The following is a 12,307-nucleotide window of genomic DNA, read 5'->3' as shown; positions in this document are numbered from 1 at the left end:
TTTACTTAGGATCGCTGCCTCCCCCTTTGCACCATCTTCGGCTTGCACTCACGACAATACCACTTCGACTTCTTGCTCGGTAATTCCGAAAGGCCTGTGCATCCAAGATGAAACTAGATAACGTTAAAGACTCCTTAGCCGAGAGCATCTTCAGCAACAATTAGACGGACTCACCCACTCCAGCTTACAACTCTTATTGTCGCAAGCAATCATCTTATGAGTTGGCGTCGTGAGACGATTTGCTGGCCTATCGGTGGCTACGATGGTAACACCTACCGTTCCAAAGGATACCTGGTGGCAATAGCAATATCTCCTTTCGTTTGGGTCGGCGGAAATTGGTGGCCCCTGAGGGGTGGGCTGACTAGGCATTGTCAGTCTAACACCTCTTCGGGTCCTGGGTGCCTCTGCAGCTGCAGGTGGAATTGGTGCTTCTGGAGTTTCTGGCTCATGGACGACAGTTTTCTTCAGTTTCTTGGGCACCAGTGAAGCGGAGGCTAACGGACCAACTTCGCTGACGACGACATGGCCGTCGACAGGAGGTTCGGGTTCGGGTGTAAGAGCGAGCGGACTATGCTCAACGTGAGAGGGACGCGCCCATCGCGGTACCGCTACGATATCTGGAAGTAGGATGGGTGCAAGGTGCGTACCAGGGCGCATGCCAAGAGATATGGCAGCTTCTTGTTCTTTGATAGCTTGATCCAGAAGTCTGATGTGCCGGTCGACCTGAGGCGTAACTCGTGATATAAGATAGTTAATTACGATTTAAATACCACTTACGGTTTCGTGCGCCGTTTGGGCAATGCTCACCTTCTCCTCTGCTGCGCGCAACGACTCTTCGGATACCTGCGCAATGTGTTGCAGAACACTCTGTGTCGATTCACCATGAACAGGCTGAAACGACGTGCCGACTTGTACGGTGGTACCAGGGCCATCGAGGGTACGACCGGCGTCGCCGTTGGTTAAATTGCGAGCAGAAGAATCCGAGTCCACACTTTGGCCCACACTACTGGGCACTGCACTGTCAATGACGGCCTCTACAAGCTGTCGCACAAGATGCTTCCTAAGTTCCACGTATCTTCTCACTGACGACAGCAAGTCTACATAGAACGCTTGAAATCGATTGTGAACTGCAACAGAACCCACACCAGCAACAAAGTTTACCTTCATTTTGGGCATCTAACTCGCGGATGAGTTTGAGCTGGCGATGGATGGACAGGGGCAGTTGTTCGAGTACTGTAGAAGTGATATGAATCGGTCCTACACCGCAGATGGCACACCAGCTCGTTTACCTTCATGATTTTCTTCCTTGAACGCGTCCCAAACCTCGAGCTCTTTCTTTCGTTCGTCCGTGAGCTCGTCTGATTCAGGACTCTTGGCAAAGTCTTGAGGTTCGTTAACGTCGACGACTTCCACTGTCCGTTCGTCTTCGCCTTCTGGGAACGCTTGTGAACGTCGACGGGGCTTGCGGGACTTATATGTCATGCTAACACTGGGTGGAGGCAGCTTTTGGCAGCAATACCACGGCGTGACTGGGGTGCACGTCGTGTAGTCACAACTCGAGCGCTCAAACTGAAGCCTGTCTCAGACTCGTAGGAATTACATTGCAAGAGCAACACTTGACAAACGAGAGCTTCAGTATGCGCCTGTCATGATTACATTAACCACGGCTGGAAGCCAAACTACCCTGTAAAACCGTGACAATGCTATAAAACCAGCAGATCTGGGTAACCAGTGGCCGATACAGCCTGACTACGATACATTAAGCCTTCGAGCAGCTTGGAGATCTTTCCCTGCCCTTGTGCAAGCCCAAATTCCCGTTCTCTTGCTTCGCGCGAAGATTGATTGAATAAGGGCCATGCACATCAGAAAGACCTCAAAGAAATCTGCGGTTTTGCCGTTGTTTGAGTGACAGCTGATGCACCTTCAACTGCCTTCCTGATGGAGAGTTCAAGCACTTCTCGCACTTTCAGATCAAGCTGGGCAGCAGCTTCCTTGAAAAATGTCGGGGATGACGCTGCGAGTGTTAAAAGTTGTGACACAGCGCTCGAATGAATGCTGGGCGCGGGCACGCGCGAAGGACGTAAGAGAAGAGTAATCGTAGGCAGGATTATACACAGCAGGCGAGTGCCTGTCACCACAGATGCGTGAGAAGGTGGCCTCCGAACGCATTAGAAAACTAAGCTTACGATTCTGTTCTGTCGCCAACGAGAGTAGCGCGGCGAACGTTTTATATACCTCCTCGATGGCAGAGCAATGTTGCTCTGATAGGGTATCGTCGTCTATGCGGGGTGATAACCTAGCAACGTACTGCACTAGTGCGGGTAAGAGTAATCGGGAGCAACTACGAAGAAGGTCGCTGCCCGTTGCCGCCACTGTGAGCGTTTTCGAACAGTGAACTGCTATCATAGCCATCTACGATAGAAAGAGAGCAGGTCGCTTAGGACAATCTCGAGAGACAAGATCATCACACGCACATCATCACTCTCCTCCAGTTTCTGGCAGATAAGATGGGCTAGGTGCTCGACGACTCCACATGCAATTTTCGCTCGAGGGGGAATGCTGGTCAGGATGACCACAGCGGCCAGCATATTCGTGTTAACCTTTCTGGTACAAACCGAGCCCTCTCGTCCACTGCGGAGCCTCAGAATTAGAGTTAGGCTGGTATGACCACGGGAGAACCCACCGCATATCGTCAATGTTCAGCAGGCACGAGGATACCAGTCCATGAATTAATTGGTCGTAGCGATCACGAGTACTCTCCTTCACCTCGACCGACAGTAACGCCTTGAATGCAGGCAGAGTGGGGGTTACAAGGTCTATGTCTAACGTTTCATCCTTCAGTAGCTCTGAAACAAACAAAGATTCATTACAAATTTGAGCGCTGACGCTAATCATACCTGCATAGAGTACACATCCAATGCCACGAACATCCTCTCGAATGTTGCCAACCGTCGTTGTTGCCACAAGCTCGAAGTTACTCAAGGCACCGCTTATCATCTTGGCTAGCTCTTGGAGGGACCCAGCTACCGCAAAGGTGAACGTCTCAGCCAAATTTCTACACGTCCTACTCACTTATTGCAGGAGCTCCTTGGTTGTGTCTGACGTGCCGTAGAACATACGCGCATATCTTCAGGCACTGAGCACGGACCGAGTCGACAGGTAGACTCTCGTTGCTTGAGCTCTCATCAGCTTTACCTCAGAGTAACCCAGGCATCACTTACGACACGGCGGCGCCTTCGATTCCGAGGTGCCCGAAATGCTTACAGAAGGCACGGACAACTACCAGGAGGTGAACAAGGGTAGCTGCGTTTTCCACCATCACCATACGATGACACAAATTGAAGAACTCCTTGAGTATAGCCGGTTCCAGCAGTGTCTTTCCAGAATAACGAGGATCTATGAGAGATTTGAGGGCTCCCAGGGACGCAGTCGCGACGTCGGATTGTAGATGGACTGAATTCGTTGGTTGGGAGGGGGGCATCGCCAGAGCCTCGTACACGAGACCGAAGATGACATAGAAAAGTGGCGCTGGCTCAGCACGGACTGTGGAAGCGCCATTGATATTTGATTTTGGGTCTTGCCCAAGGATGGCGGCGGCCACAAAACCGTCCGCACGATCCATGGCATTGGCAACCGCTTGCAGGATGGTAGCCCATGTGTCGCAGTAATACTGCATGGATGGTCTTCGTCACGTGGGCGGAATAGCATGGAAGAAGTCACCTACCGGTAATAACACCACTTTACCCAGATTTGCGAATGATGGGTCCAAAGAAAGCACTGAGGCATCGTAGACAAATTCTGAATCTACACGGATAGTAGCATAATCACGCAAACACGCAACCCATTGCGACGCGAGTATTTCTCGGTAGGGTTCGATAACCTCAAGAAGGTATGTTTGTTCCGTTGACGCTATTTCCAATCGGGCCCATGCAGCCAGAATAGACACTCTGAGCATCCCAGACGCGTTCGGGCTCAGCTCGCCAAGGGTCCCCATTTTCAAATTGCCGTTCCCTTGGACACACGAAATTAGTCGAAAACACACAGAACCGAAGTTTCAAATTACCGTTGACTTCTGTCAGAGCACTCGTTAGCTGCTTCAGAATCCGACCCATCCTAGCGGTGTCCTTTACCACACCACACCCAACAAAAAGGGCGCAGGCATCGATAGCTGAGGATAAAATTTCGGGCGTTGAGTCGGAAGAAAATGCAGGGGTAAGAGCAGCTGTGATCGGCGCCTGATGCTGCTCGAGCAGCAAAGCCTCCGGGTAATCCGGGTCTGGTGTCTTAGAAAAAACCTGGTCTCCTATGAGCGAATGACTGCATTTACCCCATATGCATAATGTACTCGCCTGGATGACATCACATAGAACAACCAGACCCTCCAGCCGAATTTCTGTCACATATGCAGCCGATGCTGTGAATGCCATTTTAATCAAATCAGGTATTCTGGAAACAAGAAGACCATGGGCGGGAATGCCTCTGTATTTCGCGAAGAGAACGTCCGTGTGCTCTTTCCTTGCCGATTTAGCTACCACTGTGCAAATTTCGTGCAAACATTCCAATGCGAAAAGTTGAGTCCTCCACCTTGATGTGGGAGCGGAGGAGGAGCCCTCTTGTGCTGCATTACTGGCAGATGTGGATATGTTGAGTGACTGGCCTTCGTCGTCTAGGTTGGCCGCTGCGTCGACTGTCTTCTGTGGGGCATTGGTACGTAACATGATTCTAAGACATAGGTCAATCCAAGCCGAGGGGTTGTGGATTGCTGTCTGAGAAAGCCAACTCTTGATGACGCTTCGAACCCCCTGAATTCCGGGGTCACCGTCCAGCATTGCAAAAAGATCTTCCACTAGGCCGTCGCCACCCAGCCTTGACATCACTAAGGCATCCTTCTGGACGAGCTGATACAAGGCGTCTATAGCAGCAAGCTTCAATTGACGTCTGTTGGAGGCAAGATGTGACCTGAAGCGGGCCACTGCATCCGGGATGTCTACGTGAGTTGACGCAAACATGAGAAGGTGCTGGGTGCACTTGATGGCCTCGACGAGGATATCTTCGTCTTCCTCGGAAGAGAACCCTCGCACCAGGTCCAGGACAAGCGACCTGGTCCTTGACGACTCCTCGACGTCAGGCCCCAGTATTGTGATGATTGCGTCTATAATACGACAGACTATAGGGAATGCCTGCAGATCCCCACTGAGGTTTGCATTATTTGGCGTGCCTCCTTCAGTTTCGTGGGCTTCCGACATGTATATCTTCACCAGCATTCCAAGCGTGCTTGGGACGAACGGAGTGAATGCCAAGCTCGCGGCATTAACGACTTTGGCCAGAGCGGTCAACGACCAGTAATGGACAAGCGGATGAGGATCGTTGCTGAGGGACATCAATATGTTCACTGTCGTTTTCAAGATGGGAGCGGCAGCAAGTCCGCCGACGTGACTGTAGAGTTCCCCAAAGGCAAGTGCACAGCCAGCACGCCCTTGAGGATCGCGGTTGTTAACGATATGGTCCACTAGGACCTTGGCTTGGCTAGTCAGGAACGTAGTCCCAGAGATATTTGCCAGGCGACCGATCGCTTCACTACTTGCGCAGCGTAAAAACGGATCTCCGTCCACCAAGGCATCCTAAGAGGTGGGTTTTCAAAGGCAGTAAGAAATAACAGACACAGACGAACTTTGAGGAATCCTGCTAAAGCAGTAGTTACTTGAAGATGACCAAGGGTTTCTTTTGCCTGGCGATAGTGAGTGGTCGTAGCATATCTCAAGGTTTGTACGGTGGCTATGGCAGCATTGACGAATACAGCAGCCTTGCGACCAGCATTCTTGTCAAGCTTCGGCGACTTCACTAACTCGGTAAGTTGCGTGACGAATCGCGTAGTGGTGGCCAGGTCCTGCAATGGGAGCAATCGAGCGAACAATTCGATAGCAGCATTCACAACAGCTGAAGGCGATGGAGGAGGGTCAAACCACAGCGAGTCACTTCCCAATGTGCCGGGAAGACACAAAGACAAAGTATCATGTTCACGTGCACCCAGAACTGGTTTACGAAGCTATTAGACGTCCGAAATTAGACAAAAATGGACTACCAGGGGTGGAACGCAAGCAAACTTACAAGCAATGTTGTGAGTTCCTCGACCTGCTCGTTCGTGAGCCGCCCAGTCTGAGTACTTAACAAACCCTCGGTTTCATCGTCCACAATATCTATCGTAGTTACCCCATATCCAAAACCGTCAGCGGTTTGCCATACGGAGGTAAAACCAGAAGACGAAGCGATGGAAGCTTGTATTGCGGACATTCCGTCGCCTTCCGGGCCTGCAAATATGGTCAAGGTGGACTGGAGCAGATTTGATTGAGCAGACTCCGTCAGCGAGGAGGTCCCGAGAGCAGCAAAGCATTGGTATACTCGACAACGCAGCAGACACTCTCTTGTGCGGAGATTGGGTCCCTTTGCGTCAGTTGATGGTAACACAGGTTCTTTGGCGATTTGGGAGGCAAATGCATTCGTAAATGAAAGTGCATTGTTCAGCATGGAAGAAATCCTCCGGGAAACGTCGAGGGTTATCAAAGGGCTATTATGAAGTAGGAAGCACAAGATAGCACCTGAAGCACTCTCTCGAACGTGAAGAAGAAACTCCCATTCGCTAGCAGGGCGGCCCGGAGAGTTATCTTTGTTGCTTGTCTTCGGCAATGCATTGCGCCACAAGACCAGGAGCTGTGAAAGATGCGACCGAACGAAGTTCGGACCAAGAAGCATGAGGGACGCGATCAAAATCCATGCGACTTCAATCTCTACGCCTGCAATGCGTACGTCGTGCTCGACTGCGCGTTTGAGGAGTTGTGTGGCCATGTCCAGAACATTTGTCGCAACGTCGAAAGAAACATACAAAGGGCGCTCGGGAATGGTCGAAACCAATGCTGCAAGACCATACGCGCGGCCAAGCGCGCGCCGATCGATATCTGACGGGGCAGCTGGAGACTGCAATGACTCGATATCACGGTCAAGTGATTCTATGACAGATAGAATAATCTTCGGTAAACGCAAAGGAGTGGAGGAGCAGAAGCATTTCAATGCCCAGCTCGCATTAACGCGAACAGAATGATTAGGGTGTGTGAGGAGAGTCAATAAAGGTTCCGCAACGGCATCCTGTACTCAAGGATGCTGTGAAGAAATCAAAATCAGTCGGTGATCATACTCACCTGGACTACGGGAGGCGCGTTACCCAGCATTTGCAGGAGCTCCGCGGTCTCCCTGAGAGCGATTGTAAGGACATTGGATGACGGTGCCACCTGACCAGGCATCAAGGCTGGCCATCTCCTTAGGTATGACGATGACAGTTCCTGGATAGCACCGATTTGTCCCTGCTCGCTCAACATTCGCGCAGCTACAAGGTCACGAAGCAAGGCACCAACGACCTTCCGTGTGAAGAGCCGATCATATCTCGTTGCACTGTTCTTCGGATGTGAAACCACTTCCACCATGAGATGGCCGACAATGAGAGCATAATTACTCTCCACGAACTCCGCACCAAGCTTTGTTAGGAGGGCGAAGTAGAAATCAAATATGCCCGCACGGGCTCTTCGAGAGAGGTTTGCCTTGTTAAAGTGTGACGATAATTGAGACAACATTTCACCAGGTGCCAGGAGTGGTTTTAGGTGCTCAGAAGCTACGTAAGCAGGGATGGAAGCATCGGTGTTCTCAGCATCCTTCTTGCTCTTCTGCTGCTCGGGTGCAGGGACTACTCGCGCGACTTGTGTGGCGGCAAGTACGTGTCCAACGAGATGCGCTAGAGCTTGTCGAGTGATCTTGTCGCAATTATCGAGGGTTTTGATGCACAATGTGACGACGGATTCAGCGTCCGAGAGGCAAACAGACTCCTCCGGCGAAAACATAGTTATGAGAACCTAAACGTCACAATTGAATGACCAACGACAAGGCTGAGAATGGAAAGAGTGTCACCCTAGCGGCCGCACGCTGCACAGGAAGTGCTTTATCACCTATTCCGTTCTTCATGTTTTTAATAACGTCTTTAGTAACGGTGTCTGTTAGCGCCTTCTTGGCATTTTCCAGAGACTTCCGGAGCATAGTTAGTGCATGAAAACGCATTTGAGTTGACTGACAAATGAAAAGTCAACATGTTGACAAGGTAATATGCACAGTCTTACACTGGAAGATCTGAAGGTCTTCAATGAGATGGTAGCGATTTCAGCCATGAAAGACATAAACTATCGGGACCTGAGACGGCAGTAATACGACGAGAATGCCTCAAACCTACCTGGGAACCAAATGCCGCCATGAGTTCACCGATCGTCCAACAGGCCGCACTGTTATCTGATAATTAGCCTCGAGCGCAAACCGGACGGAGTTGACGCGCATTCGAATGATATCCTTATCTGAAGCTTTCGCGTCACCAGCAGTCTTCAGCAACGTCCGGAGGGTGTCGAATAAGGTCTTCGTCTCTCCACGACTATACTGAACGACAAAGCATCTTGCCGAAAGGTTGCGAATCCCCCGTCCAGGTAGTGGATATCCACTGGACCCACATACAATCTTCAACAAAGTTTCCTCCACAGAGGTCTGAGAGGCCTTGATGAGATCCTAGAGCAAGGTCAATTCAAACCTCGACTGAGGAAGAATTGCGACCGACGGCAGTGGCCTCTTTCAAGTGTTTTTGCAGCGACGACAACCATTGAAACAAATAGATTTCTCCATTATCGCCTGTTAGTTGAGTCTAATTGCAAACCACAGTGAGGGCTGTGACAAAGTGAAGTTTATTGCCATCGACATACTTCATCGATGGGCTCAATGGTAGCCTCGGTTGCCATCACTGCAAGATATTCACTGAGATGGCCCAGTAGGAGTCGTCAGCGTCACTGCCTGGGTGTCCTGAGCACCTATGTAGTACATACACCGACTGTCGTTTGCAGTGTGCATCCGAAGGCTGGAGTTGCACCGCCACACTGCCATGCACACCTACATACTGTCCTACTGTCACCCTCATGGCACTCTACTGAAAATACTAAGTACGCGGCGCATTTGTTCTGCAGTATCCACCTTCACTCACTAGCTTGCCACCAATCCATCCGACTACGAAACACGATGTCTGATTTCCTAACGGGTCTCCCCAGCCTGGATCTCGGGTTCTGCGAAAATAGCCTGCAACGGTTAAACGGAGGAGCGGGCTCCGTAGTGGCGACCATTATCCCTGATGACATGCTCAAACTTGGTTCAGCATACAAGGCAAGCATGATAATGCGTCGCGAGTGATTGATCCAAGGTTGGAGGCTTGCTACGAGCCAAGCCGTGATCCCCTCCGATATCGCATATATATTGTGACGAATTCTTCGGCAATGGTTTCCTCCGAGTCGCAATCCCCCACTTTTAACTTTCAATCAACGGGACATGTTACACGCGATCTCGGAGGATACCGCATATGTTAGGGGTAGAGGGCGGAAGCTGGGTAGACCGATGGTGTTCGTACATCGATCCGACGGTTTCCGAAAGGCGAAGCCTGGAAATACCATGCCCCTGCGGCGTACCGCGGAAATATATTCTCGTGGATTACCCACACGGGACGAGGGACGGGAAAGAACCTGTTGGTTATCTCAAACATCTTGGGAAAGAATGGAGAGGCGGCTAAGAAGTTACTGGAACCGGTGCGCACGGACCGCCAGATATCTGATTCTGCTACATGAGAGCTTGGAGCGTTATATCGAAGTAACAGGCTAAGGATGTACATTCTTTCTACGCTGTCTTAGTTTTCAGTTTGGCAACCACCCGTCTCCCAGTTGTAAACCACCAAACGGCAACGCATAGAAGCCCCATACTGGCACCCAAAAGAATATGTAACAGCACAGGCACGGAAAACAGTGTCCGACCGCGAGACAACTCTACGATGCGCTGCCTACTCTCATTTACAGAAACGACAGTGCAGGATACAGCAACGGCACCTAGGAACCGCCAATCTGGGAAGATGTCTGCGACGCCGAACGGAGGGGAATTCAGGTGTTTCGTGAAGTAACGAAAGGTGAAGGCCGTGGTAAACAGTATACGCGCTGATAAATTGATGATGTTGGCATAAACTAGCGACGCATCGCCAAATCCAAGTTTGTAGAACGAGATTGCAGCAAGAATGTATACCCCAGAATACGCGAACATCCACCTACAAGACATGAAGCCGAGAGGAACTGGTATGGAAAAGAAACAACACACCAGCTTTGCTCACGTAGGTCTTCCGGAGAGGCGGTGCTCGAGTGAAAGGCCTCAAGCCCGCCATTCACGGAAAGGAAGGGGATGTACCATATCCACGCCAAGAGGACTTGCGGAGCACTCGTTGTGAGATATCGATGAGGAAGCAGAATTTGCATGACAATGGGCAGATATAAGGAGCCAAAGGTGACGACGAGCACAGAGAATACCACTTGAATGGAAAGCAATGTCGCGAGAGCTTCGGATGCCTGCTTGAGAGCCGGCCTCGCCGCAGACATGTCGTTTCCACTACCACGTGGGGTGCCCCTCGGAAACGAAAGTACCCGAGAGAAATAAACCCTACAAATTTCCTCAATCGGCTGGAAAGCAATCCTTGCTATGAGAGACCCTGAGTTAATAGACTTTAGCCTCAGACGCACATGGCCACAAGGCCATGACAATACCGTAATTAACAGCAATCGCATAACCGCCCTGGTCTCTGAGTGGACTCCAGTATGAAACGAGGAACTTGTCTCCTTCCGTTAGGAAATGTTTGACAACAGACTGCAGCGTCATAGTCATAGAGAGGCGGAAGTGCGTTCAAGTCGAAGAAGTCTGCGAGCAATCTATACCCACGACTACGTCTGCAACCCCGCAGTCAGTAAGTGTAAACCAATCTCTAATAGTTGGTACGAACATGGGGGGAGATCGCGACGATGTTAACGACAGCCGGACCGGCAAAAGTCGCGAATCAGGCATCTCCAGCAAGTAAATGACAAAAATGATCGAGGAATACGTGATCTGACCAAGAGCAAATGCTATCAATGTGAATTTCTGTTCGCCTAGGTAAGTGTCGAGAAGGAGGGCGAGGTAGGTAACCGCGGTCTTGCTTGAAATACCTAGTCCTTCTGCTCTGACTCGAACGCTGGTTCGAGCTTCGCCCATAGCACTTGTCAACATCAGATTGCAATTTGATGAAAGCGACAGGATGATCTCACCGGTTGTGCATTGGCTCGCTGCATAATTCGATGACTGCTGCAGCAGCGTAAATGAACAACTGCAACCTGAAAGAGCGGCTGGCTGCGAACATCTTCGCTTGCGGTATACCCGTATGCCATGACAGAAAGGAGCGTAACGGGTATGCCGAGCATAGCAGGGACGGTAGCAAGATTGCTACATTGAGCGAACTGGAGTGTCTTTTTACTATTGTTTCCCGCAGCTCCCTGTTGAGGCCAAACTCGTAGGAGACTGTTTCTGACGCCTTCCCGGCTTAGAAACAGGATGGTATTAATGAAAAGCTCAAATTGGACAGCGACAGTTCCATAGGCTTGAGGCGATGCAAGACGAACTAGACCTTGATTGAGAACGAATGTGAAGATGCGCGAGACCAGCTGGAGACCAATCAAAGACTTCGCAGAAGAAATCGAGCGTTCCAAAAGACTGTTGTTATCCATGAGCTCGACAGAGTGCGACTTGTAGTTACATCATTACAACTTTGCGTTTGTTTGTGTAGACTACCACAGTACACACCACCTGACAACCAGCCTGCATTGCAAGTTGGATCTTTGACACACACCGATTAGTTACCTGACCCTGCCTGGTCCACCTCGCAGAAACACCCGCTGATTTGATATCCAGAATACACCACTCACTGCCCTGAAGAACACATTATAACACGCAAAGGATATATCAAACCTCTTCATGGTTGTAGGTGTGCCTCCGACGGTGACTTTGACTATATTCAGATCCATACGAGCATGGAATTCTGCTCTCGTGCGCAGTGAATGGTTCGTCCGTGGATAGACCCTCCGAGAACTTTTTGAACCTGGACATCTCCAGTTTCCACACTCGAAACTAGAAACTCGTAGGGTAGCAAAGCGACCCTTGCCGATGCTCTGACGATGTCACCCTCCCAGGTCCAACGTCGTGGACTATCCTCATTGTGTCTCAGTATCACTCAGATAATGTCATGGGCCACCAATCGCGTGGCTGGCACTCGTGTAGAAGACCGGGCTTACTTTCTAATGGGGCTGTTCGGTGTCTTGGTTCATCACTGGCTTATTTTTAGGTTCATCGATCTTTTTCAGTAGTCTTGAGTGATGTCAGATCAACGGAACCAGAGGGA

The 12,307-nt window shown here is 50.5% G+C and overlaps 3 protein-coding genes across 3 annotated transcripts; all 3 read right to left on the bottom strand.

Annotated features, from left to right (window-relative positions):
- Window positions 1-5: 5 nt before the first annotated feature.
- F5J12DRAFT_716500 (uncharacterized protein) lies at window positions 6-1,482 on the bottom strand (the record flags this gene model as incomplete). Its single annotated transcript, XM_051741010.1, has 6 exons — window positions 6-113; window positions 175-213; window positions 277-723; window positions 778-1,109; window positions 1,162-1,233; window positions 1,290-1,482. 6 exons carry the CDS (start codon window positions 1,480-1,482, stop codon window positions 6-8), a joined length of 1,191 nt encoding a protein of 396 aa, XP_051602545.1.
- Window positions 1,483-1,582: 100 nt separating this feature from the next.
- F5J12DRAFT_812672 (armadillo-type protein) lies at window positions 1,583-8,949 on the bottom strand. Its single transcript, XM_051744901.1, has 20 exons — window positions 8,904-8,949; window positions 8,784-8,835; window positions 8,642-8,725; window positions 8,369-8,592; window positions 8,270-8,318; window positions 8,160-8,219; window positions 7,954-8,109; window positions 7,194-7,898; window positions 6,109-7,140; window positions 5,672-6,046; window positions 4,350-5,621; window positions 4,064-4,295; window positions 3,725-4,011; window positions 3,222-3,670; window positions 3,073-3,173; window positions 2,898-3,023; window positions 2,684-2,846; window positions 2,475-2,631; window positions 2,187-2,412; window positions 1,583-2,128 (listed from the first exon to the last, which is right to left on the bottom strand). The coding sequence occupies exons 2-20, from the start codon at window positions 8,817-8,819 to the stop codon at window positions 1,863-1,865; spliced, it is 6,000 nt and encodes a 1,999-aa protein (XP_051602544.1). The 5' UTR covers window positions 8,820-8,835; window positions 8,904-8,949; the 3' UTR covers window positions 1,583-1,862.
- Window positions 8,950-9,730: 781 nt separating this feature from the next.
- F5J12DRAFT_812663 (Rft protein-domain-containing protein) lies at window positions 9,731-11,649 on the bottom strand. The gene is made up of 7 exons (XM_051744900.1): window positions 11,241-11,649; window positions 11,181-11,194; window positions 10,880-11,131; window positions 10,748-10,826; window positions 10,647-10,710; window positions 10,207-10,591; window positions 9,731-10,156 (listed from the first exon to the last, which is right to left on the bottom strand). Exons 1-7 carry the CDS (start codon window positions 11,634-11,636, stop codon window positions 9,739-9,741), a joined length of 1,608 nt encoding a protein of 535 aa, XP_051602543.1. The 5' UTR covers window positions 11,637-11,649; the 3' UTR covers window positions 9,731-9,738.
- Between the last annotated feature and the right edge of the window lie 658 nt (window positions 11,650-12,307).

The sequence above is a fragment of the Pisolithus orientalis genome, assembly GCF_024613125.1.
Source record: "Pisolithus orientalis strain OTSU chromosome Unknown F5J12scaffold_6, whole genome shotgun sequence".
Taxonomy (NCBI): Eukaryota; Fungi; Basidiomycota; class Agaricomycetes; order Boletales; family Pisolithaceae; genus Pisolithus; species Pisolithus orientalis.
This window is presented reverse-complemented; position numbering and strand designations above follow the sequence as displayed.

What these genes read in the sequence shown, in the direction of transcription:
- F5J12DRAFT_812672 (XM_051744901.1), bottom strand. Translation starts at nt 8,819, where the DNA reads ATGGCAACCGAGGCTACCATTGAGCCCATCGATGAA. An exon ending in ACTTGAAAGAGGCCACTGCC is followed by an intron (nt 8,593 to 8,641) that starts GTCGGTCGCAAT and finishes ACCTTGCTCTAG; the next exon opens with GATCTCATCAAGGCCTCTCA. An exon ending in TGGATGTGTACTCTATGCAG is followed by an intron (nt 2,847 to 2,897) that starts GTATGATTAGCG and finishes TGTTTGTTTCAG; the next exon opens with AGCTACTGAAGGATGAAACG.
- F5J12DRAFT_812663 (XM_051744900.1), bottom strand. Translation starts at nt 11,636, where the DNA reads ATGGATAACAACAGTCTTTTGGAACGCTCGATTTCTTCTGCGAAGTCT. An exon ending in TCGTCGCGATCTCCCCCCAT is followed by an intron (nt 10,827 to 10,879) that starts GTTCGTACCAAC and finishes GCGGGGTTGCAG; the next exon opens with ACGTAGTCGTGGGTATAGAT. An exon ending in TCTATGACTATGACGCTGCA is followed by an intron (nt 10,711 to 10,747) that starts GTCTGTTGTCAA and finishes GAAGGAGACAAG; the next exon opens with TTCCTCGTTTCATACTGGAG.